The sequence below is a fragment of the Periophthalmus magnuspinnatus genome, chromosome 20 (genome assembly GCF_009829125.3).
Source record: "Periophthalmus magnuspinnatus isolate fPerMag1 chromosome 20, fPerMag1.2.pri, whole genome shotgun sequence".
Classification (NCBI taxonomy): domain Eukaryota; kingdom Metazoa; phylum Chordata; class Actinopteri; order Gobiiformes; family Gobiidae; genus Periophthalmus; species Periophthalmus magnuspinnatus.
Genome location: NC_047145.1, coordinates 16080454 through 16102996, shown reverse-complemented (window position 1 = coordinate 16102996; position 22543 = coordinate 16080454). Strand labels below are relative to the sequence as shown.

The window sequence follows — 22543 nt, the reverse complement described above, 5'->3', positions numbered from 1 at the left end:
AAGTCCACCACCATCTCCTTGGTCTTCTCTGCATTGATGAGGTGGTTCTGCTGACACCAGTTTTTTGCTGGTAAATGGCGCCTCTCAGTGGTGGTTGAAGTTTTAGTAATAGTGAGTCTAGGTCCACGTGGGGATGACTGTCCACCTGCATATTATCTAGAGGGCTGTAGTTACTTGGATCATTTCCAGGATAGAACTACAGTGGAAAAATTATGTAGTCGACTTTTTGACCTGGTTTATTTTTGCTACTTATTTTGGAATTGGATTTGTATTACATCTTTTGCTCTTTGTTATTATATTTTAAGCAAATATGTGAGCTACTGTATCTAAGTACTAATTTTCCTTTGTGGATCAGTAACGTTTGTCTTATTCTAACGTCGCTTTCCAGTGCGCACTAGATTTAGTTCCGTTTACTTTTCTTTTGGGTGCATCACTCACCTCAAACACCGCACCATGAGTCACATGAGAGTTCATCAGCTGATCGCCGAACTTTATTCTACCACAACGAGCCTCAACCGAGCAGAGCCCCGTGGACACGCGCGCACGCGCTCGCTTCCGTGGACAGAATTGGTGGTACCCTTCGGTTAATGAAAGAAAAACTCACAATGGTCACAGAAATAACTTAAATCTGACAAAAGTAATAACAATTAAAAATTCTATGAAATTTAACCAATGAAAGTTAACCACTGCTTTTCAACCAGGCTTCAACAGAATTATTTAAAAAAATAAACTCATGAAACAGGCCTGGAAAAAATCATGGTACCCCTAGAAAAGACTGAAAATAATGAGACCAAAGGGACATGTTAATCCAAGGTGTGTCCACTAATTAGCATCACAGGTGTCTACAATCTTGTAATCAGTCAGTGGCCTATGTACAGGGCTACAGGTCGGCACTGTACTGTTTGGGGGACATGGTGTGTACCACACTCAACATGGACCAGAGGAAGCAAAGGAAACAGTTATCTCAGGAGATTAGAAAGAAAATTATAGACAAGAATGTTATGTTATGTTATGTTATGTTGAAGGCTATAAGACCATCTCTAAGCAGCTTGATGTTCCTGTGACTATATTTGTACATATTATTCAGAAATTTAAGATCCATGGGACTGTAGCCAACCTCCCTGGACGTGGCCATAGGAGGAAAATTGATGACAAATCAAAGAGACAGATAATATGAATGGTAACAAAAGAGCCCAGAAAAAACTTCTAAAGAGATTAAAGGTGAACTTCAAGCTCAAGGAACATCAGTGTCGGATCACACCATCCTCCATTGTTGAAAACAAATCATAAAAAAGCCAGATTGGAATTTGCTAAACTACAAGTTGACAAGCCACAAAGCTTCTAAGAGAATGTCCTATGGACAGATGAGACAAAAATGGAACTTTTTGCCAAGGCACATCAGCTCTATGTTCACAGATGGAAAAATGAAGTGTATCAAGAAAAGAACACTGTCTCTAAACATGGAGGAGGCTCTGTTATGTTCTGGGGCTGCTTTGCTGCTTCTGGCACAGGGTGCCTTGAATCTATGCAGGTTAAAATGAAATCTCAAGACTATCAAGGGATTCTAGAGAGAAATGTGCTGGACAGTGTCGGAAAGCTTGGTCTCAGTTACAGGTCATGGGTCTTGCAACAGGACCATGACCCAAAACACACAGCTAAAAACACTGAAGAATGGCTAAGGGGAAAACACTGGACTATTCTAAAGTGGCCTTCTATGAGCCCTGATCTGAATCCTATTGAGCATCGTTGGAAGGAGCTGAAACATGCCGTCTTGAAAAGGCAGCCTTCAAACCTGAGATATCTGGAGCAGTTTGCTCATGAGGAGTGGACCAAGATATCTGTTGACTCAACAGTGTTGAGAGGTGCAGAAGTCTCACTGACATTTACAGGAATGGTTTGATTGCAGTGATTGCATCAAAAGGTTGTGCAACAAAATATTAAGTTAAGGGTACCATCATTTTTGTCCAGGCCTGTTTCATGAGTTTATTTATTTTTTATAATTCTGTTGAAGCATGGCTGAAAAGCAATGTCGGACTTTCAATGGTTAAATTTCATAGAATATTTATTTATTATTCAAGTTATAAGTAATTAAATTAAGTAATTCAAGTTATTTCTGTGACCATTGTGAGTTTTTCTTTCATTAACCTAAGGGTATCAACAATTTTGTCCACATGTGTATGTTGAGGTCTTTTCTTTTACCTGTGGCTAAATACACTGAGGACTGTACGCACTAGTGGAAGAGGAGAAAACACATAGACAAAACCGGGCTCACCTGAGCAGACACTGATATTAAGTTGATCCAAGTGGCCTCGTTCGACAAGTGTCAAACAGCAGTTTTGCAGAGCCCGTTCATACAAATATACGTGATCCGGGCGCTATTGGCCCAGTTCTAAACCCTCTTACTGTCACGGCGGACTGCTTAAATCGGCATGAGTTAAAACAGCTCCAGTGTTTTCTAGGGTGACCGGACCTATCTATTTGCTCGGGACAGTCACTGTCCTGAGCCTTGTGTTCCCTGTCCCAGCAGATTTACCTCAAACCAGTGATTTGTCCCAGTTTTACACAAAAAATGTCCCAGCTGTCCCTATTTTTGACCAATTTGATCCTCGCAAACAATAAAGAAAAATAAAATACAGAAAAAACTGCTTGGAAATTAATAAGTCAGAAGATCAAGTCATAAATGGGCCCAGTGCATAACAGATTTAATTATTCACTCTTTTCTATTGTTAATTACCAAACACCCCAAACCGAGGGTGTCCCAGCTTTTGATTAAAAAACAAAACAAAAAACTGGTCACTTTACTCTTTTGTAAATTTGACAGACTTGGGGACTATAAGATAAAACAACTCTGCTATTATTCATCTGTACATTCATGCCTAATCAAACTCATCGATGCGCAATATGAAGAAAGTAGCTGATAAAGTAGCTGATTAAGCAAATACCACAGAAAAAGTCAAACAGATAAAATAAATGATTTGATTTCATTGACATATGACAATACCCAAACCACGCCCCAGACGAACTCACTTCACCAAACTAGAGGGGTCGGAAAGGTGCAATTACAAATTATTTTCCAACAATACCGCATTTACTAGTAGTGATATATATCTTGATTTTAGTGTGTGCCAAGTGTATCTGGATCATTGTTGGCATTACTAGAGTCTAATAAAACATTATTGCAAAAGTGCCCCCTACAATAATGGTACGTCCCACAAAACACGGTCACATGATTCACAGGCTCAAAAGTCCTGCTCGCGGCACAGAAGCGCACTTTCTACAGAGATTTCTCTATAGACAGTATCCCACAACTAAATCTGACAAGATGATGAAGTGCGGCGGTACATCCGAGGTGAAACCGGCGGACCAAAAGATTCAAGACATTGCCGATTCTGTAAGTAGCTGAACTGTGTCGCTTGTTTTAGTGCGTGTAGTCTACTGTGTACTTGAGGAAAGTCTTAACGCTTTTGGTTCTGACGTTTTATTTAAACTATTATTCATTATTTCTCAGGTAAAGAGTCAGGTGGAAGAGAAAGCGGGGAAGAAATATTGTAAATTCCTGGTCAAATCTTACAAATCCCAGGTGGTTGCTGGAACCAACTTCTTCATGAAGGTAAGTGTTTCATTAAGCAATTTCTGGACACCCAGCTGTTCTTACTCGTTTAATCTTACTACATCTTTCTTTATAGATTCAAGTGGCAGAGGAAGACCACATCCATGTCCGTGTCTTCCAGGGGCTCCCTCACACTGGAGGTGCACTGGAGGTCCATGGTCTTCAGGAGTCCAAGAGTCACCATGATCCCATTGAGTATTTCTAAAAGATTCAGCACTACGAATATCACTACGAATATTCCATCTGTGCCTGTAGGCTGCCGCAAAACACCAAAAACAATGTCATCCAGTTTTATTGTGTGGTAAAGATGTAGTGTGTAGTTAAATGGTTACAAAATGATCATGTCTTTTGCACAAGCAACATTAAAAGACCTGTTGTTTTACAAATCTCTTGTGATTGTATCTGACTTTGTACTTAGTAATTATAATAATTCAATAGCAACCTATTTACATAGTACTTTGATCTTAAAGGTTAACAATACTAGCCTTAAAAAATCCATATTGATTGACTAGACGATGCTTCCTCAACATGGCAGATCTTGTCTGTCCAGTGGTCTGAAACCAATTCTAATAATTCAAAATGGAATTTTATTGAAAATATTTTGCTTACAAAGTATGCCTTATTAAGTCACACTGTATTAAGACACCGTATTATTCAGCCTGTGTATGAGAGCTCTTGCTATCTCAGGTATATAAATGAGCTAAGGCCTTGTGGAAGGTCTAATTATGCAGATATATGGAACTGGGAATAAGAGGAATCACAACTTTCTCAATAACCTGACAAAATATATATGAACATACTAGAAAATTACCTCCTAATCCTTTTGAAGAAACCCAGAATAGTATAAACGACAGCTGATGGTCAGATGTGCAGATCATTTTGCAGAAATAAGAACATGGGTCCTTATAATGGAGATATTAGCAAATAAAAGTCCATATTTGCCATTTGTTAAAAGTTAATTTTGATTTTCTGAAATTGGTTTGGTTGTATTCTTCCTGTGAGAGCCTGCTGGACAGAAATAGATGAAGCAATAATGTGAGAGCTACTCTGCAGTGCATTCCTACATTAGTCTTATACAGTTTGTTTGAACAGTATACAATTACAGACATGTCTAAGAGAAAGCAGGGGTGTGGGGCTGTGGCTCTGGCTTTGGTACACACATCACTAAAGGTGGTGACATCTATTCTGCCGGGGCAGGTAACTTGTGTAACAGAGTGTAACAGATGACCTGACAGATGGACCAGACAATGGTTCTGTCATCACACAACAGGATTTAACTACACAGTTCCCCTTTTGTTTAAAAAAATAAATAAATAAATCATGCTTCAATCATATGAGCATTTGGTTACTAAAACAAAAAATGTTCAGTAGCATTGAACACTTTTTTATATCCTCTAAGAAAGTCTGTATTTCTCACAGTTTCTAATACATAACAAAATTAATGTCACATTATCATCATTTACAAACAGAATAAAGCTTTCCAGATATACTTGGGCATATAGTGTGCAAGTATACTGAATTGTGAGCATGGAGTCAAAAGAAAAACATTTCCAAGTTTCTATGCGTTGATGGTTGCTACACAATGACCAGTTCACTTAATGTTAAAATGTTAAAATTAAATGACTCCAGGACTACACAAGTGTCACGTCTGTAGTAGCAGTATATAAATTATGACTTAGTTTGCTGTATAGTAGTATAGTAGTACCTGTGGTGAACATTCATCATAGTTTTGCATCAGTTAAGTGGCAGTTGGTGAAGAAAAGTAGAAAACAAAAAGAAAAAGTTGGAAATAGCTGTAAGTTCTAAAACAGAATCCTACCATCCAAAATGCAGGGAGAACTTATGCACAAGGAAGGCATTTTTACATTTAGATATGGCAACTGACAAAATGCATAAGCGCAAATCTAGCCATTGACACAAGTTTTGACATATCTATATTCCACATACGAAAAGATGTGCAGATAGGAGGTCACCACATCTACGACCCCAATGACTACGGTATATATGTTAACACTATTTCTATGTCACAATTATACAAACCCAAAGCCAGACACAGGGACACGCAATCTGTTACTCCTACTTTAACTGGAATTTCCAGATAATTTATCATTATCAGTAGTGAGAGTCAGGAAAGACTCCCATTGTTGATGACTAACTCACTTTGGTTCTTTTTCTTTTCTGTTGTATAAGCGGTTTAATAGACACAATCCATCATGTTTAGGGCAATGACAATGCAGGGGAATAATAAATAATGCATAAGGGTGAAGATATGAAACTTTTTGTAAATTACTGGCATATTAAAATTCTCATATATGGTGCATTTTATCATTACAATAATATATTTGCGAATTCGAATATATTTTGCTGGGGTAAAAACCTGAATGGAAAGTTTTATGCTTATAAGATGCATATATATGCCATTTTATTTAGAACATAGTATATTATGAGATTGTAAGAATAATTTGCAACTGCACTTTAATTACTGAAAATATGCTTCCTGGGACGAACCCCACAAACTGCATGTGACGGTGACTCACGCCTGTGGGAGGAACGCTCCATACACAGGCAGTACCCTCTAGTGTTTGATAAACGCATTACATATAGTATAGTATATAGTGAAAATAGCAAAAGGCGAAGTTAAAATCTGTCAACTGGACAAATCGTTGTAAGAGTGAAGACGTTTCGCTGCTCATCCAAGACGCTTCTTCAGTTCTGGTCAGAATGCTGGTGGCCACTGCCTTATATCTATCTGAAGGGACGGGCTAACTACACTGAAACTGTAAACATCTACTGTCTCCAGTTTCAGCTGGAACTACCCTATTCAGCCCTTAATGACCCTGCTATTGTTCTTGTTGTTCTGGGTCTGAGGATGGTGTTATAGATGGGGGAGAGATTATGTCTCAGCCCCCCATTCCTGTTTAAGGAAGGATTCTCTTCCCTAACAAAATAGCTTCTTTAACTCCTCTCTCAAACCATTTCTTTTCTCTGGCTAAGATCTGAAATTCACTGTCTTCAAAGGAGTGATTAGTGTCTTTGAGATGGAGATGTATTACGGACTGGGGTCCAGAGGAGCTCTCACGTTGGTACATCCTCTTATGGAGTAGCTGTTTAGTTTGTCTAATGTAACACTCACTGCACCCTTCACTACACTGAATGGAGTACACCACATTACTTTGTGGCTCGGAGTTTTGTCCTTTGGGTGAACCAGTTTTTCTCTTAAACTGTTTGTAGGCTTGAAAAAGACAGGAATCTCATACTGTCTGAAAATTCTCTGAAGTTTTTCAGGCAACCCGCAGTGTAAGGAATGGTAATACCTTTCCTTCTGGGTTCAGATTCCCTGTTGTCCTGTTTTTTAGCTCTCTTAGATCTATTGAAGGCCCACTTTGGATATCCACAAGCAGAGAGGGCTTTCTCCATGTGTTGCTCCTCCTTCACTTTTCCCTCTGTGTTTGTGGGCACCACTTAAGCTCTTTGTTGTAGTGTACAGATAACTCCAAGTCTACTCCATTCAGTGTAGTGAAGGGTGCAGTTAGTGAGAAACTAAACAGCTACTCTATAAGAGGATGTACCAACACCAGTGTGAGAGCTCCTCTGGACCCCAGTCCGCCGTGCATCTCCATCTCAAAGCCATTAACCACTCCTTTGAAGACAGTGAAGTTCAGATCTTAGCTAGAGAAAAGAAATGGTTTGAGAGGGGAATTAAAGAAGCTATTTTTCCTTCCTTAAACGGGAATGGGGGCCTGAGACATAATCTCTCCCCCATCTATAAAACACCATCCTCAGAGCCAGAACAACGAGAACAATAGCAGGGTTGTTAAGGGCTGAATAGGGTAGTTCCATCTGAAACTAGAGACAATAGATGTTTATAGTTTCAGAAACGATTTGTCCAGTTGACAGATTTTAACTTCACCTTTTGCTATGGATCAAACCTGGGCGACTGAGGGTTTAAACAGATATGTAGTGAAAATGTTTTATAATTCACTAATATTTATCATTGTCTGTTAGAGATCCAAGGCCCACACAACATATTGAACTTTAGTATCACTCTGGACCCACCTCTTCTCCCTGGCATTTGGTTCTAGGTAGGCAGGATATTTTGGTGTTGCATTGTTCTTTGCCTATGTGTTGTATTTTATGTATATCTGTTTTTGTGAAGCACTTAAGTTGTATTAAGTTTAAGTTGTTTTAAATGTGCTATATAAATAAAATGTAATTTAATTGGATGTCAAAACTGAATCAGAGGTTCCTGCTGCCCAAGGATTGAATAAGTCAACGTCATGCTCAGTAAAAGGGATTACTGTGCCTTGTGTATTAGTAAACATTTTAGAAAATCTCTTCTCTGCATTTGACCACTGACTTCAACAGAGCATTCTCACAGAGGCAGGTGCAGTGCCTGAGTACCATCTCCAGCTGCAGGATTATGTTCTTCAGATTGATGCTGAGGTCAACCCACCTAATATTGCCATATCATATCGTATGATATGAGGAAAAACATGTGATATCTAATATGTTAAGTATCCTGATAAGAAAGGTAATTGTGATATTGTAATATACTTTCATACTAAACTCAATTAAATATAAAATACAGAAATAAAAGACAATCTTTGGAAAATAAAACTAAGACCAAAACAAGGATATATTTGGACTTCTAAAATAAATATTAAATATGACTTTAACATTTTAATAATAAAAAAAACAATGATTGCAATATAGACAGCCCTATGACCATGTATTTGCAAACTCCAGTTCACATAACGGTCTGACAGACCCTGCTCAGTTCAGGAATCAAACCTTCGTGCTCTGAGACGAGAGCGCCCTCATGCTGCATAAATTCATATTTGACCTTGAATTACAAACAAAGCCCAAAGACGTTTTTTTCTGATAGAAATGTTTCATCATCATTAAAAAAAAGCTATGCATTTATACAATGTCTCTCCATAAATGAGCATACAGAAGACTGTTTTAACAGCAATGTAAATGCATGACAAAATAACAGTGGAATATTAGCTGTCAGAGGTCAGACTGTCCTGGATGTGAATGGCCTGTGTCAAGACTCCAGTCATGATTCAGATCTCAGCTCAGGCTCCGGTCACTGGCTCATACAACCTTTGGAGGTGTGTAATGGATTCTGCACCTTTCAGTAAAGATCTAAGTACAGATACACCAAACATTAACAAATTGACTGAAAAAGAACAAATGTCAACAGCTGTCACACCTTCAGACTTCTGTCGTTAATAACTTCTTCAACATTAAGTTCAGATTGCATCAGCTTTAACTGTAGAGCAAAAACGTTATTAGGCCTTGATAAATAGTGCACATTTTTAAATAATAATAATAAGAGAGACAGGATTACCTTGGTCTGTTCCTTTCTAAGTTGTTTTAAAAGGGCCATGTTGTCCCCGTCTTTTGCTCGCGCCTCCCGCAGCTGCCCCACAACTTCAGACGTTTGGGCTATACAGGTTTTAATGGTTTGGTCTCGACTCAAATGGGCCTCCATCATCTGCACAAAACATTTGTCAATATATCGATTGTGGGGGATCCAAGCTGCTCTACAACACACACACTTACTGATTCATAGAGCTGTTTACATGTTTGTGTGGCATCAACTTTCCCAGAGAAGGACACAGTGGGCACAGTGGTGTTCAGGGCATGGACAATGCGGTCATCTATGGTGCGCATCACCTTCAGCGCTTCCTACGTCACACAGGAAAGACAGTATTAGGTGTAATTATATATTTTTTTTAAGATATTCATTTCTGGTGTAAACGTCAAAGGATCATGAATCTGAAACGTAAAGTCAAAGGTAGAGCCCTGAGCAGTGTGTGTCTACAGCTTTTGTAGTGTGTCAGTGCATGTGGGTGAAGGATAATCTTCTGGTTTGGGAACTCTCATGCAAGGGTCACAGGAACTCAAAGTTCTGTCCTTGGGTCAGAGCAACAATGTATTCTATTGTATTCGATGTGTGTGCAACTTACTGGTATTCACCATTATTAACTTTAGCATCAGTACAGCAAGATTAAAGTGTTATACTAAATGTGGATACTTTATAATTTATTTAAAAATGTCTTAATGGAAAAGAGAGGGCAGATGTGTAGAGTGAGTGAGTGAGTGAGAGAGTGAGTGAGAGAGTGAGTGAGAGTGTGTGTGTGTGTGTGTGTGTGTGTGTGTGCGTGCGTGCGTGCGTGCGTGCGTGCGTGGGGGTGGGTGTGCGTGTGTGTGTGTGTGTGTGTGTGTGTGGCGGGGGGGGGTTAACAATTGCCCAATTAATTTGATACCAGTGTTACATCCTAAAACTTTTATATACTATTGAAAAGTTGTAAAGTTTAGACTATGACTTCCTGGAGAACCACAGCTTAACTGGGAGAGGAGCATCTTATGTAACATATACAGCTGTGATTATCCCATTGAACCTTGTGTGAGCAAACAGGGTTACCATTACCAGCCATGGACAAGTACAACAGGAGACACGTGCAGTGCAGAGAAATAAACTAATAAAGCTATTGACCTCTCCAGGAGCACGAATAAAAGTGCTTGAAGTTGCACTGCATATGCGTTGTATAAGTTATAATTTACCTGAAACATTGAAAAGTCCTCACAGTTTAAGGCTGCATCGGGCGCTGCCATAATGGACTATGGGGTCCTCCGGAGAGACAGCGCGTGAGGACTGCTTAAACGATGCCGGATTAAAACACACCGGGACAAATAAATTGTGTAAAAACGTTGGTGCCTTTCAAATTTAAATATGATATAATGCATGTTAGTTTTATTACAATATTCATAATGCAGATAATCCAGTAAAGACGGTATTTAATGTAATTTTAATCAGGCAAATCGTCGGGCCGCTATGAAAATGAAAGCCTAATCAGAGGACAAGATCTGCGAGGACGGAGCGGACTTTGTCAACACTGAAACTGCCAAATTTGAACAAACTTGCGTCGTGTTGTAGTTTTGCTTGAATTTGCTGGGCTATGAGTTTCATAGTCGGAATCGGAAAATGGCTGGGTTAGTATCCTGAACAGTTACGGATTTTGTCAATTGTGCTTGGTGTTTTTCCACTTTTCCAGATGTCTGTATTTCCTGTCACGCAGTTTCTTATTTTGAGCTAGGCTAATCGTATCATTTAATTATGCCGCTGTCAAATGAATTGTAGAATTGTAATAAAGAGGTGGAATTATTTTGGTATTAAAATGCTAATCTGATTTCTTGTTTACATAGGTGCAACTGCATAACTTAGTGCTAAAATGTTATTATAACTAATGAAGAAATTCTTGGTCGAGTAAAGATTTGTCCTGTGCATCGATTAATCAAAAAGGGGCGTGGCACTTAGGGTGTCGCGCAAATAAAACTAATATGTATATAGAGAAGTACTCTTAAACAGCATATTCGTAAGTGAAAAGGCAGACTAAACTGTCCAGTAACTCCCAAAACTCCAACTACCTCACTCCACACCCATAATTTTATTCATATAATAGTCAAAATAAAACAGTAATATTAATAAATGACTAATAAAAATCAAGCTAATGCTCATAAATAACTAAACTTTCCTTATGTGTTTAGGTCCAAGATCAAGATTATTAACCCAAATACGCAGCAGAAACATGTGTAACAAACCCCAAGAGGTAAAGGCTGAATCTGCCCCTGCCCCTGCCCCTGCCCCCTCTGCAGCAGAAGGTACATAAACATGTTATCTTCTTGGACTAATGGATACACCTAATCCTACTGTTCATTTGTTTATTACACTCACAAGTGTTAGTGTCTTTGCTCTATTAACAGCTCATGCCTTCAGAATCCCTGGTCACAGACCCACTGAATGGGACAAGAAGATTTTGCTTTGGGCAGGACGGTTTAAATCTCCTGAGCAGATCCCAGAGACAATAAGGTGAGATCTATTTTCTTGTTTACACCAGACCTGTTTTATCGTAGTGTCATACAGGCAGAGGCAACTGTGTGTCTCTGCAGTTAGGACCAATAACAGTTCAAAGGGGGGTAATGTTGTAGTTGAAGGTGATTACAGCAGTGCCTGGACAACATCAAGATGTGGCTGTCCCATTATTGTATCCCTTGATAATATAATGAATTAAATTGTCATACTACATACTACAGATCTCTGTTACCAGGATGAATGAAATTATGATTGATTGTATGGTTATCTTACTGCACAGTCAATCAATACACTATTGGTACAACCATTGCTTTTGTGAAAATAATTCATACATTATTTATATATTAATGAAAAATAAAAAAGGGAACACCAATATTTATCAATACAATAATTATGCATTTTACCAAAGTTCTGTCTTGTCTCAAATATGCTCTTATGTATTTTGTGTCCTGTCCCACCCCTACTGTCCATTTATTGTCTCTGTTACAGTTTTGAGATGCTTGATGCAGCAAGAAATAAAATGCGAGTCAAGGCCTGCTATGCGATGATAGCCCTCACATTAGGGGCTTGTGTTGTGATGGTTGTGATGGGCAAACAGGTGGGTCACAAAAACAGTTGCACAGATTTGTGTATTTGTTGCATTTAAATAATTGTTTTTTATTATATAATAAATATGACATTGCTCTGTTATGCAGGCTGCTGGAAGACACGAGTCTTTGACAAGTATGAATTTGGAGAAAAAGGCCAAATGGAGAGAAGAAGCACAAAGAGAAAGGGAGGCATTAGTTGAGAAAACCCAGTGACTGTAATGTATACACACCCTTTAGTCTACGTTTCTGCACCGCAAGCACTTAGATTTTCAACTAAACGACAGTAATGAGTTATTAAAATTATTTAATCAAACTGTTCAGTGAGTGAACTTAGGAAAACTGATTTTATGTTGTTTTTATGTTATTTTATGTGTGACAACTTCAGTGTGTAATTTAAAATGTGGGGCCGATGTTTAGTTTGAGATTAAAATAGCAAACCTCTACCAAACAATTGCCCAAAATGTGTTTAAATTTAGTGTTCAGGCTACTATCAAATCATTTACCGGTTATTTTATTAGAGAGCATGAATAAAAGTGCTTGGAGCTATATTGCACATGCATTGTATAAGTTATAATTTACCTGAAACATTTAAGAGTCCTCACAGTTTAAGACTATGGGGTTCTCCCGAGAAACAGCACGTGAGGTCTGCTTAAACGAAGCCGGATTAAAACACACTAGTAGAAATCGAGTGTAAAGTTGCCTTTTAAAATCTTTGTGGTAAAATCAGTCATTTGATCAGTCTGATGATATGATAATAAAAATGTATTTAAGTTTAGTGTTTAGGCTGTTATAAAACCATCTCCTTAAAAGTAAATAGTGCCTGGTTAGTTTGTGGCTATGTACTAGTATTCCCCTCACTCTTGTGTTTTCCTTGAGATCCTTTGTCCTTCACATTATCCTTTCTATCAAGGATGCTCATGTGAGGATTTTGGAAGGCAAATAGCACAAAACTAAATTTACTATATAAAATCCAGTAGTGAGCGATTTTCAACTATACCAGACCCATGCAAAAAAAAAAATATATTGTTCATACAAAACACACGTAGATTGTTGATGAAACAGCTTTTATGCAAATGACATAACAGTTGCACAAACTTAATACAATTAACAGTAATGAACATGAAGAGTAGGTAATCTCTAAGAGATTTAGACAAAAGAAATATGAGCATAGTGGGTGTTGTAAATAAACATTTATGTTTACCACAGTTATTTCCTTTGTAATATGGCACAATCAGCAACATGGCTGATGTTAACCCCAATTTCATAAAACTAAATATACACACTCTGGAAATGGCTGTAATCATTTGGCATAAACAAAAAATACCGGAATGCTATCGTGTTTTATCAGGAATAGCCAATTTTCTAATGACAATTGATCTCACGTTCTAGCATTGCAGAGGCAACCTGATGATTGTTAAGTAGTGTGCCAAATTTTACTTCACAAAGTGATGCCCCTCTTGCAAGAACAATAAACTGTAAATAAAATATACTGTAATCCCTTTCATACTAGAGGGCACTAAGAACATAAGCTGCACCTCTCTAAACCTGAGAAGAGAGAGCCTATATAATCCACCAATTAAATAGTAAAAAAGGTAAATTCTCAAAGCAAACACACTCTCAACTAAAGTGCAGAAAATGAAATAATGGTACAATGATTAAAAAAGGATGATCCACTGCTTGACAGATGTCAGGGTTTAAGTCTCTTCTGTCCAAGTATGTCCAAATTGTCTCAGTGCAAGGGAAGACTCAAATTCCCATTCTATGGGTTTTTTCACAAATGAGTGACAGGAAGCAGTCAACTCTTTGAATGGACCACAGCAGCTGAAAAGTTACTACTTATAAAGGAATGCATGATATGAGCTCCATGAGAGGCAGCAAAGAGCCATTTGCCCCTCAATGGCACAAATTCTTAATTTGTCTAAAAGTTTGTCCCATGGCTGAAAAAGATGAAGCTGTTAAGTGCCTTTTATAAAGTCCTTTGAGAAGGTGGGTTGGGACTGGTCATATTTCAGTCAAATGACCACAGTCAAACTTGTTCAGTGTCTCAGTGTCAGTCCAGTATTTAGCATGAGATCACACTGCAAAGAGGGAGATTAAAATGAGTCGTTAATGCTTCAAACAGACAAGCAGTTAAGTCCAAGTGACTCCCACAATCAAACTAAAGTTTAACAGAAACGATTCCTTAAGAACCAAAGGTGTTTTTTCAGATGAGCTGAGGATCCAAGAAGCACACATCTGCTTAGGGGAAGGCCCAGGTGTCACAGTCACTACGGGGCTATGGTAGACTCTACGACTTAAACGATGCTTCCAAAGTTCAGACAGGACGTCTCCACACATGAATGATGAATGAACCTGCATACACTGGTTACAAGACTGCAGAACAGGACCCACTGGGACACTCCATTATTTCCATGATCTTGAGTTGTGTGATGCATCTCTGAAGGAGGTTGAATTTTTGAGTGCCCTGGAACATGGCAGGGGGCTCAGAGACAAATTAGCAGAAAGGATGAAGGTGGAGCACTTAAGAGGAGGATTTAGCATTATAGCTGAAAGCCTTCCATGGGTGCTTCACACTGCTGAAAGAGAAACTGCTGCTGCTGCAGGTCCACAGCTGGAGCCAGCGACGGGTCCTCATCGTCAGTGTTGAAATAGCGCTCGATCAGGTCAAAGGCTTTCTGATAGATCTCTTGGTTCTCATGGCCCTGAAGAAACTCCAGTTTGTCCAAACCTAAAATGACAAAGCAGTGTATTCAATTTTCAGAAAACTTGCAGAAATATTTAAGAATCTCACTGCTTTATATTGATTAAAAAATGTCACATAAGTTAATATTTTGTGTTGTCAAAAATACAATACCATTAACTGAATACAATTTTGCATGATTACTGAACTAGGCATGCCCATATTTCAAAGTGTACCACTATACTTTAAATACATATAAAATATAATCTTATTACCATAAGACTTTTCAACAAGTTCACAGTAAGGGTTGATGCCTCCTCCCCTCTTCGCCTCCAGTTCTCCCAGACGCAGGATGTTTTCCAAGCCATTAAGAGCTACTTGAACAATTTTCGAGTCCATTAGTGTGAGCAGATCACACAGTGGTTTAATGCAGCCAAGATCCACTAAATGTCTACAAAAATAAACATATGCGGGTTAAAAAAAATACTACCATCTAAATGAGCATCTTTATAGAAAAAAGAGACTTAAAACTTGTAACATGCGGGACACCAAAAAAATCCAATCAAAACTACCATAGAAGAGAACATGTATCAGGGGGATGTTACCTTATCTGGTCAGCAGAGCCTCCAGAAGTGGCATTAGTGATGGCCCAGGCAGCCTCCTTTCGAGTGCGAAACTCTGCAACTTGCAGAATAGTGATAAGAGGAGATAGTAGCCCTGCATCTATAACCATCTGGTGAAAAATATCACATATTAGTGAAACATAATATAAAACCCACACTATTTTAAATACATACACACATATATATATATATATATATATATATATATACATACATACACATATATATATATAGTCAGTAATGTCTGTGTAATCCCTGTGTAATCAGTCAGTAATGTCTGTGTAATCAGTCATCCAGGTATAATCTTAGATGCAACTATCAAAAGAAAGCCAAGTGAAACATTAATTGAACCAACCTGTATTTGAGCTCGGTTTCCTGCTGTAATATTGGAGATTGTCCAACAAGCCTCCTTTTTGATGGACTCCTTTGGACTGTTCAGGAGGTGAAGAAGAGCCTTCAATGCTGAACAATTCAGTATAACCTGTGAAAAGTTTTTTAAAAATTGTTAAAGTCTTGAAAATATAAAATTATATATTAAATATAACACTGACTGTTACCTGTGTCTGCAAGTCATCTCCGGTTACTATGTTTCCAACTGCTCGTAGCGCTGGAGATACTACTTTGTAGTCCGAGTGCCTATAACCGATAAATACATGGAATGTAATACATGTAACAAATATGATGGTTATTACGACACTGACAAAGCATGCATTTTGTAGAAGACTTACATGAGTAACTCCACCAGCCTGCAACAGACTCCTGAGTCAATAACAGCTTGAATTTTGTCATTGGGACCATCAGAAAGATAGGAGAGAGCCCAGCAGGCATCAGCCAGGATGTCAGTGTCATTGACAAACAACAACCAAGAAAGTACACTGAGGCAAGGAGAGACCTGAAACATCGAAGAGAAGCATAATTTCTACATGGAAAAAATTACCTCGGAATAACAGTGGCTATGTTTACTTGTACACCAAAATCTGATTATCATCAGATTTCAGGACCTTTAAGAATACATGAATGACATGCAAACTGCTAAATCTTGTGTAGGTAATGAGAGGGATCAGAGATTTTGTTGTTTACATTTCTAATTTTCAAATCTTATAACTCAAAAAATCTGATAATCAGATTTTGAATGTGCATCTAACCACAACCGGTGTTAATATTGACCAGATACCTTGAAAAAATCTGGAGGTGGATTCTTCCCCCGGCAGAGGTTTGAGAGCGCCCACACAGCGTTTCTCATCATTGTTAGACGATTCTGTTTGGCCAATAATCTGCAAAGATTCATTTGTGTTAGATCTGAAAACTGTAAAGTTATGAGTAGCTGTATCAAGGGAACAACAGTTGTGTTACAACTTTTATGAGAAGTGTACTAATTACTAATTAATTGTACTAATAATTAAATGTACTAATTACTTTTTACTCCCATTGACACCTTCAAAAAAAATATGTGGGGAGAATCAAACTTGAAAGTAAATGTATTATAACGGCTGTTTCTACTTACTGCCCCAGGGAAGGTAGGATGTTGCAGTCTATGACAAAGTCTCTGCATTCTGTACTGTCACCTGCAATGTTTCCTAATGCCCACACAGCCTAAGGAGAAGATTTTAAAAAAAAAAAATTTATTTAATGCTTAATTGTTACAATCACTGTTATTTGGTGCTATGGCACGAAAGCTCCCCTACCTGCTCCTGTACATCTTCAAAGTCCGAGCTGAGCATCTCTATAAAAATGGGCACAGCTCCAGCCTGAATAACCACACGTGTTTGGTGGGATGTGCCAGATGCAATGTTAGTCAAAACCCATGCTGCCTCAAACTTAAAAAAAACAAAAACATATTTTTAATAACTTGCATTCTCTTCAAAAATGGGACCAAATATACATGTTTGTTACCTGCAATGTACAGTTTTCTTTTCTTTTTAAGAACTCCACAAATTGCTCCACCACACCTGGAGTTGCAATTACTTCATCAATAGGTGGGTTTGGTTCTGTTGCAAAACAAATAAACAAATAAAAAAAAGGTTATGTATATTAAGTACATAACTTAATATGTATTTAATACATAATATGTATTAAATATTAAGCATGCAGCATGTGTGGGGGACATGAAACAACTGAATGCAATATTTTGATGAATTTCAAGACTCAGCTTTTTTGAACTTGAGTAAAGTTCCAAAAACTGAAACTGAAAACTGAAAGCCATTGACAGGACTATGAGATCAAAATTTCTGGACTATAATAAACTGCAGTGTGAATATGTTACAAATGGTGTTGGATAAACTGAATAATATAAAAATGTGTAGTCAAGTACACACCTCCATGAGAACTATTTTTTAAATGAATAATATGTTAAAAACTTTATTTCAGTTAAATAAGTAATTACCTTTAGATAAGAGTTTCCGAAATCGCTGGGTACCTATTAGTTGCTGCTCAGGGGAAGTGGAGAAGATCATTTGAATCATATCCTCAGAAATCACCCCACCCTGTTCAAACAGACAACATACATGGATTTGGTGAGTAAGGAGCCTTTTTTAAATTTCACTCAATATTTTAGTTCTAACCGAAAGTGGGTCCATGTTGTTAGCCTGGGACTCCAGATAACCACTGTCAGCCATGCCATCATCCTCAAAGATTCCATCATCCTCCACTGTGGCAACATTTCTTCTCTTAAAAAGCTGAAATAGAATAATAACCTGACTTAGTTACTGTGTGTAATAGAGAAGTCCTACTACGCAAATGTCTTTATTTTAGAACATTCTAGTCTTCTCTTTACTGACCTGTTCATCCTTTTTCTGCTTACGAAGCTGTAAGCCTTCCTCTTCCCTCCTCCTCCTCATTTCATCTGTGTTGAGGGACTTGTTCTTGTAGCTCTTGAGTCGTGCATTGTCTTTACCCTGGCTCATGATGTATTCTAAAGAACACACATGAACACCTTTAGGGTAACAATAATGACCTTACTCCATCATATCATATTGTAGAGAGATGCCAGGGACAAATGGAATAAAAGTCATCTTAACCAAAACACCCCCACCTGCAGCATCACTATACAGTTTGCTATCGGTGTGTTAATGACCGACAACGCAAAAAGGGAATCAGTACAGATATCTTCAGCTTGCCATTTGCTTTGGGTGCTAAATCAGCTCACTGCAGCTCCAGTTCTTGCTGGCGTGTCAGTGGTAAACAAATATGCTGTGTTATACAGGAGATTTGTTTACACTTGAGCATCATAGAACATTATGTGGAGGAGAAGGTATCAGCAGTTTAGCTCAGGCCCCACATACAGTTAATGCCAAAGCTAATACGTAGTAGCTAGCTAGCTAGTGAATCTAGCTTCATTTGCTGCGTAAAGATTAGCTAGAACGACAAACACAAACCTACCCAAAATGTCAAATTTCAGACCTAATATGTATTTGAATTGTATTTAAAGAAGCGACTCGTGATATACTGATGATAAAACATGTATTTCTTATCTAACCTGTCAGATTGGGCTCCTTAATCCCCTTCTGTGCTAGGCCACCGTTTACAGCCGTCGCCGGTAATGCTTTGCGCATGCGCACACACAATTACGCACCACTGGCGCACAACACATCAGTGCGCACAATCCCACACCACCCCCGCATTTTCTACTTTTCCACTTTACACTGTAGACTAACGGGAAATGTCTATTAGTTTATGAATATAACCACGTCCACATGGCCAAACGCATACTCTGTTGGGCGTATTCTTCATGTTAAGTCTTTTCCTTGTTGTCTAAATGAGATAAACTTGATAAATGATTTTAAACAGACGATTAAGAAAGCTAGTGACGGTATTCCATCAAAGTCGCTTAACAAGTCTCGGCTTATCCTGAAATCCTGGGTTGAAACTAGCTCCATCTCCAGTTTAAACCTCAAGCCATTCCATGAAAGAAATAAACCTGGGTCTAACCCAGTGGTTCTTAACCTGGGTTCAATCGAACCCTCGGGGTTCGGTGAGTCAGTCTAGGGGTTCGGTGGAGGTCAAGACACGCACCCAACTCATATGATTTGCAGACTGCGAATGTCTCCAGAAGCCGGCCGTGTCCCAATTTGATAAATGCACCCTTCGATGTGTCTATCGAAGTACCCACCCGACTTAAATGCGTCGTTCGAACGGCGCATTTAAGGGCACTTAGGTGAATTGAGCATGAGACACGGCCAGAGTGATGCCCCAGCATTGACTGGGAGGATCCCTGCGACAACTGTGCTCTGATTGGTCATCTTCGTGGGACCGCGAAAGCACATTGCCGTAATGACCGTAACATATTTAAAGAGCCCCACGCCTCTGCTTTGACATGCCGTTTGAATTTACATGAGAGCACAATTGTGTGTGTGTTAAAATGTTAAAAATAATGAATAACATAAAAAATAAGTACATTATTGGAATACATCAGTTTAAAAATGTAAATAATTTCAGTGTGGCAGTATTAAAAAAAGGTCATGTCTTTGTGAAAAGGTATGTATGTAATTTGTTGTGAGTTCATGCATTGTATTGGTTTTATTCTTTGAACACAGTGATGTTAATTGCACCGTTCATTTTGTGCACCAGTAAAACATACATATGTCTTGAATTTGAAAAAAAATCGTGTTTTATTTTTCAATAAAGAAGGGTTCGGTGAATGTGCATATGAAACTGGTGAGGTTCAGTACCTCCAACAAGGTTAAGAACCACTGGTCTAACCAAAGCTAATTCAGTTTAAGATGCGCTTTGTGCGCACTCCCTGAGACTCTGAGAAGGCCACATCAATGGAGCAACAACATCACTGAAAATGGGCTTTAAGTGTGATGTTTTTTTATGATCCGACTAAACAAGAGCTGAGCCACAGCGCGCACGGACAATTTTTTGATCTGAGACACTGAATTTTGCATTCAGAGAAGCGAGAAGAAAGACGCGACACTCCTCTCCCGTTCGCTCCCCGTCCTCTCCCGGTCGCGCAGCGGGCAGAGAGGAGGCTGGATGCATGGTGCGTAGCCTAGTTAATGGCGTTTAGTGGAGCTTGTTCCACTGTAACGGAACTATTTGCATGTAACGAAAATTAGCCAATCAAATCAGTTTGGGTTTGACAGAGAGCGAGAGAACGGGGGAAGAGGAAGGAGAAACGGACGTAATGAAGGAGCGCAGCCGGACCCCACTGAAAACCAGCTCATCCTCAGGGTCCAAACTGTGCCCACACACGTGTGTCCAGTGCATAGGAGTGTAACCCTTAAATATAGGTCTCTCCAGTCTCCTGAGGCTGTGAGAACGGCGGGTTACAGTTAGATTTGATCTATTGACTTTCTTGCTGTTTTCCTAGCTAAAATCACCAAAATAACATACATCAAATAAATCAAAGGTTACAGGAGCATGCGGCTGGTGGTCATGTAAATTCTCAAGCAACATGCGACTCAAAAGCTATTTTAAAAATGTAAAAAAGTGGATTAAACACAGATAGGCGAATGCACGTGCTAAAACTTTTAATTAAAGTGCTGTTTTTTTGACATTCTTGGAAACAGAGCTAAACTAATCAGTTTGGTCCCGACCAGGTTTGTACGCGGGTGCTTGTTAGTAAAGCACCTCGGAGCCAACCCTGGTTAGACATTTTGGTAAAACGGAACAGGGGATTTGACAAGCCTGGATTTCCCAAATAAACCAGGCTGTCGCTTTAGCTCGCTTCATGGAATACCCCCAGTACCACTTACACTGGTCATTGCAACACATTTGTTTGTATGTAAACATCAACATTATGAAGTCCTGCTGCGTCGGCGCCAGTTTTTTTCTTCAGAGAGCGCCTTGCGCGCGTAATAGCGCCGCGGCACCTGCTCTCTAGGCGAAGGCACACATTTTGCGTCAGCTACGTGAAGTAAAACGAAACAGTGGATTACTTATCTTTAGACTACAAAAAGCTGAAAGTTAAAAAAAAAAACAGTTAACAGCTACTTTTTACTTTTAGTTCAGTACAGACTAGCAATTCCAGGGCTGAAATTATCTAAATGATTCTAGTGAATTTGTATAGAGTTTAAAAACACAGTGGAGCACTTCCTGTATTACCACATAACATCACAAGGTGGAACAGAGTGTTTTCTGTTTAACACAAGAGCTCAGCCTAAATACGTAAAATTTGTGTGTTAAACATGTGTGAGTGAAACAAAACACAACACAACTATAGCGTAATATAAGATGTAAACTTGTCCATTTTCTGGTCTAAGCGTCAAAGAGGACCAAGAGTCTGAAAGATAAAGTCAGAAGGGTTTTAATGAGTTTCACACAGGTAAAGTGAACAATGAAGCAACAGACTCTACGGAAAGGATATAATGAAAGTCCTGAGATGTGCATGTTGACAGTCTGACTTTAGCATTAGTAAATCAAGATACCAGTTTGATGTGGTGGCGTTGTTAACTGTAGATACATTACAAAGTCTAATACAATAGTATTACAGCAACAACTTGTTATGTGTCCGCGCAGCCAGTCAAATAACCTGTGGCATTGTTACATATTCTAAGGCTGATGATGGGCCACCTGCACCTGTCACCCAGGGGTTACCGACTTTGTCTGATGTCCTGGCGCCAGCACCCGACGCAGCAATGAAAACACCTGGGTGACCCCTGTGCGACCTGTGAAGAATGATCAACTTTGATACATTTGGGCCACTAATCCTAGGTATAAAAGAGCCTCAACTTGAGACAAGCAGAACATTTTGGGATCCAAAAATGGCATCAACGCAGAGAAGCGTCCTTTCTGACCAACGGCGCCCCGAAGCAAATTATTTCGACATGTGGCACGACTACATGAACCTGGGCAAACTGTTGCTGAGATCACAGAACGGGCCTGAGGTGGAGGGGTGGGAGACCCAAAAGACCCGGGCTCAAGCAGGCCCCTCACGCGCGCAAGGTGACAGTACCGGCTCCCTCAGCTGCCTGTCGGACAACAGCCTGAACGGGAGTCCTTCTGACTTCTGCAGCTTCTGTAAACAAAACGGGGAGACTGCCAGGGTGTATCGCTCGCACAAGCTCAAAGCAGGTGACGGCAGAGTGGTGTGTCCCATCTTGTGGAGCTACACTTGTCCAATCTGCGAGGCCACCGGAGACAAGGCGCACACACGCAAGTACTGCCCGCTGCTCAACGGGCATTCAAGATTAAACATAACACACAAAGGAGTGTAAC

The 22543-nt window shown here is 39.2% G+C and overlaps 5 protein-coding genes across 5 annotated transcripts; 3 read left to right on the top strand and 2 right to left on the bottom strand.

Annotated features, from left to right (window-relative positions):
• Positions 1-3231: 3231 nt before the first annotated feature.
• On the top strand, positions 3232-3993 carry cst14a.2 (cystatin 14a, tandem duplicate 2). Its single transcript, XM_033985466.2, has 3 exons — positions 3232-3391; positions 3509-3610; positions 3687-3993. The coding sequence occupies exons 1-3, from the start codon at positions 3323-3325 to the stop codon at positions 3813-3815; spliced, it is 300 nt and encodes a 99-aa protein (XP_033841357.1). The 5' UTR covers positions 3232-3322; the 3' UTR covers positions 3816-3993.
• Positions 3994-8526: 4533 nt separating this feature from the next.
• Positions 8527-10300, bottom strand: mix23 (mitochondrial matrix import factor 23). Its single transcript, XM_033985465.2, has 5 exons — positions 10184-10300; positions 9179-9304; positions 8964-9110; positions 8826-8885; positions 8527-8758 (listed from the first exon to the last, which is right to left on the bottom strand). The coding sequence occupies exons 1-5, from the start codon at positions 10232-10234 to the stop codon at positions 8708-8710; spliced, it is 435 nt and encodes a 144-aa protein (XP_033841356.1). The 5' UTR covers positions 10235-10300; the 3' UTR covers positions 8527-8707.
• A 151-nt stretch (positions 10301-10451) lies between these two features.
• fam162a (family with sequence similarity 162 member A) lies at positions 10452-13373 on the top strand. Its single transcript, XM_055229897.1, has 5 exons — positions 10452-10612; positions 11168-11281; positions 11384-11489; positions 11982-12090; positions 12188-13373. Exons 1-5 carry the CDS (start codon positions 10579-10581, stop codon positions 12293-12295), a joined length of 471 nt encoding a protein of 156 aa, XP_055085872.1. The 5' UTR covers positions 10452-10578; the 3' UTR covers positions 12296-13373.
• Positions 13130-18957, bottom strand: kpna1 (karyopherin alpha 1 (importin alpha 5)). Its single transcript, XM_033985456.2, has 14 exons — positions 18861-18957; positions 18163-18296; positions 17947-18060; positions 17769-17868; positions 17279-17373; positions 17071-17202; positions 16890-16978; positions 16560-16659; positions 16114-16277; positions 15943-16021; positions 15741-15866; positions 15368-15495; positions 15038-15213; positions 13130-14810 (listed from the first exon to the last, which is right to left on the bottom strand). The coding sequence occupies exons 1-14, from the start codon at positions 18934-18936 to the stop codon at positions 14623-14625; spliced, it is 1701 nt and encodes a 566-aa protein (XP_033841347.1). The 5' UTR covers positions 18937-18957; the 3' UTR covers positions 13130-14622.
• Positions 18958-22152: 3195 nt separating this feature from the next.
• nanos2 (nanos homolog 2) lies at positions 22153-22542 on the top strand. The gene has a single exon (XM_033986304.1). The coding sequence runs from the start codon at positions 22153-22155 to the stop codon at positions 22540-22542; it is 390 nt and encodes a 129-aa protein (XP_033842195.1).
• The last annotated feature ends 1 nt before the right edge of the window (position 22543 follows it).

Bases quoted from the DNA above. Each gene is read 5' to 3' on its own strand.
- cst14a.2 (XM_033985466.2), top strand. From the start codon at position 3,323: ATGATGAAGTGCGGCGGTACATCCGAGGTGAAACCGGCGGACCAAAAG. The intron at 3,392-3,508 runs GTAAGTAGCTGA...ATTATTTCTCAG, and splicing joins TTCAAGACATTGCCGATTCT to GTAAAGAGTCAGGTGGAAGA. The intron at 3,611-3,686 runs GTAAGTGTTTCA...CTTTCTTTATAG, and splicing joins GAACCAACTTCTTCATGAAG to ATTCAAGTGGCAGAGGAAGA.
- kpna1 (XM_033985456.2), bottom strand. From the start codon at position 18,936: ATGCGCAAAGCATTACCGGCGACGGCTGTAAACGGTGGCCTAGCACAG. The intron at 17,374-17,768 runs GTAATTACTTAT...GTTTTGCAACAG, and splicing joins TCGGAAACTCTTATCTAAAG to AACCAAACCCACCTATTGAT. The intron at 15,214-15,367 runs GTAACATCCCCC...TTATTTTTGTAG, and splicing joins GGCTCTGCTGACCAGATAAG to ACATTTAGTGGATCTTGGCT.
- nanos2 (XM_033986304.1), top strand. From the start codon at position 22,153: ATGTGGCACGACTACATGAACCTGGGCAAACTGTTGCTGAGATCACAG.
- fam162a (XM_055229897.1), top strand. From the start codon at position 10,579: ATGAGTTTCATAGTCGGAATCGGAAAATGGCTGG. The intron at 11,282-11,383 runs GTACATAAACAT...CTCTATTAACAG, and splicing joins TGCCCCCTCTGCAGCAGAAG to CTCATGCCTTCAGAATCCCT. The intron at 11,490-11,981 runs GTGAGATCTATT...TCTCTGTTACAG, and splicing joins CAGATCCCAGAGACAATAAG to TTTTGAGATGCTTGATGCAG.
- mix23 (XM_033985465.2), bottom strand. From the start codon at position 10,234: ATGGCAGCGCCCGATGCAGCCTTAAACTGTGAGGACTTTTCAATGTTT. The intron at 9,111-9,178 runs GTAAGTGTGTGT...TGTTTTGTGCAG, and splicing joins GTAAACAGCTCTATGAATCA to ATGATGGAGGCCCATTTGAG. The intron at 8,759-8,825 runs GTGTGACAGCTG...ATCTGTACTTAG, and splicing joins TTAACGACAGAAGTCTGAAG to ATCTTTACTGAAAGGTGCAG.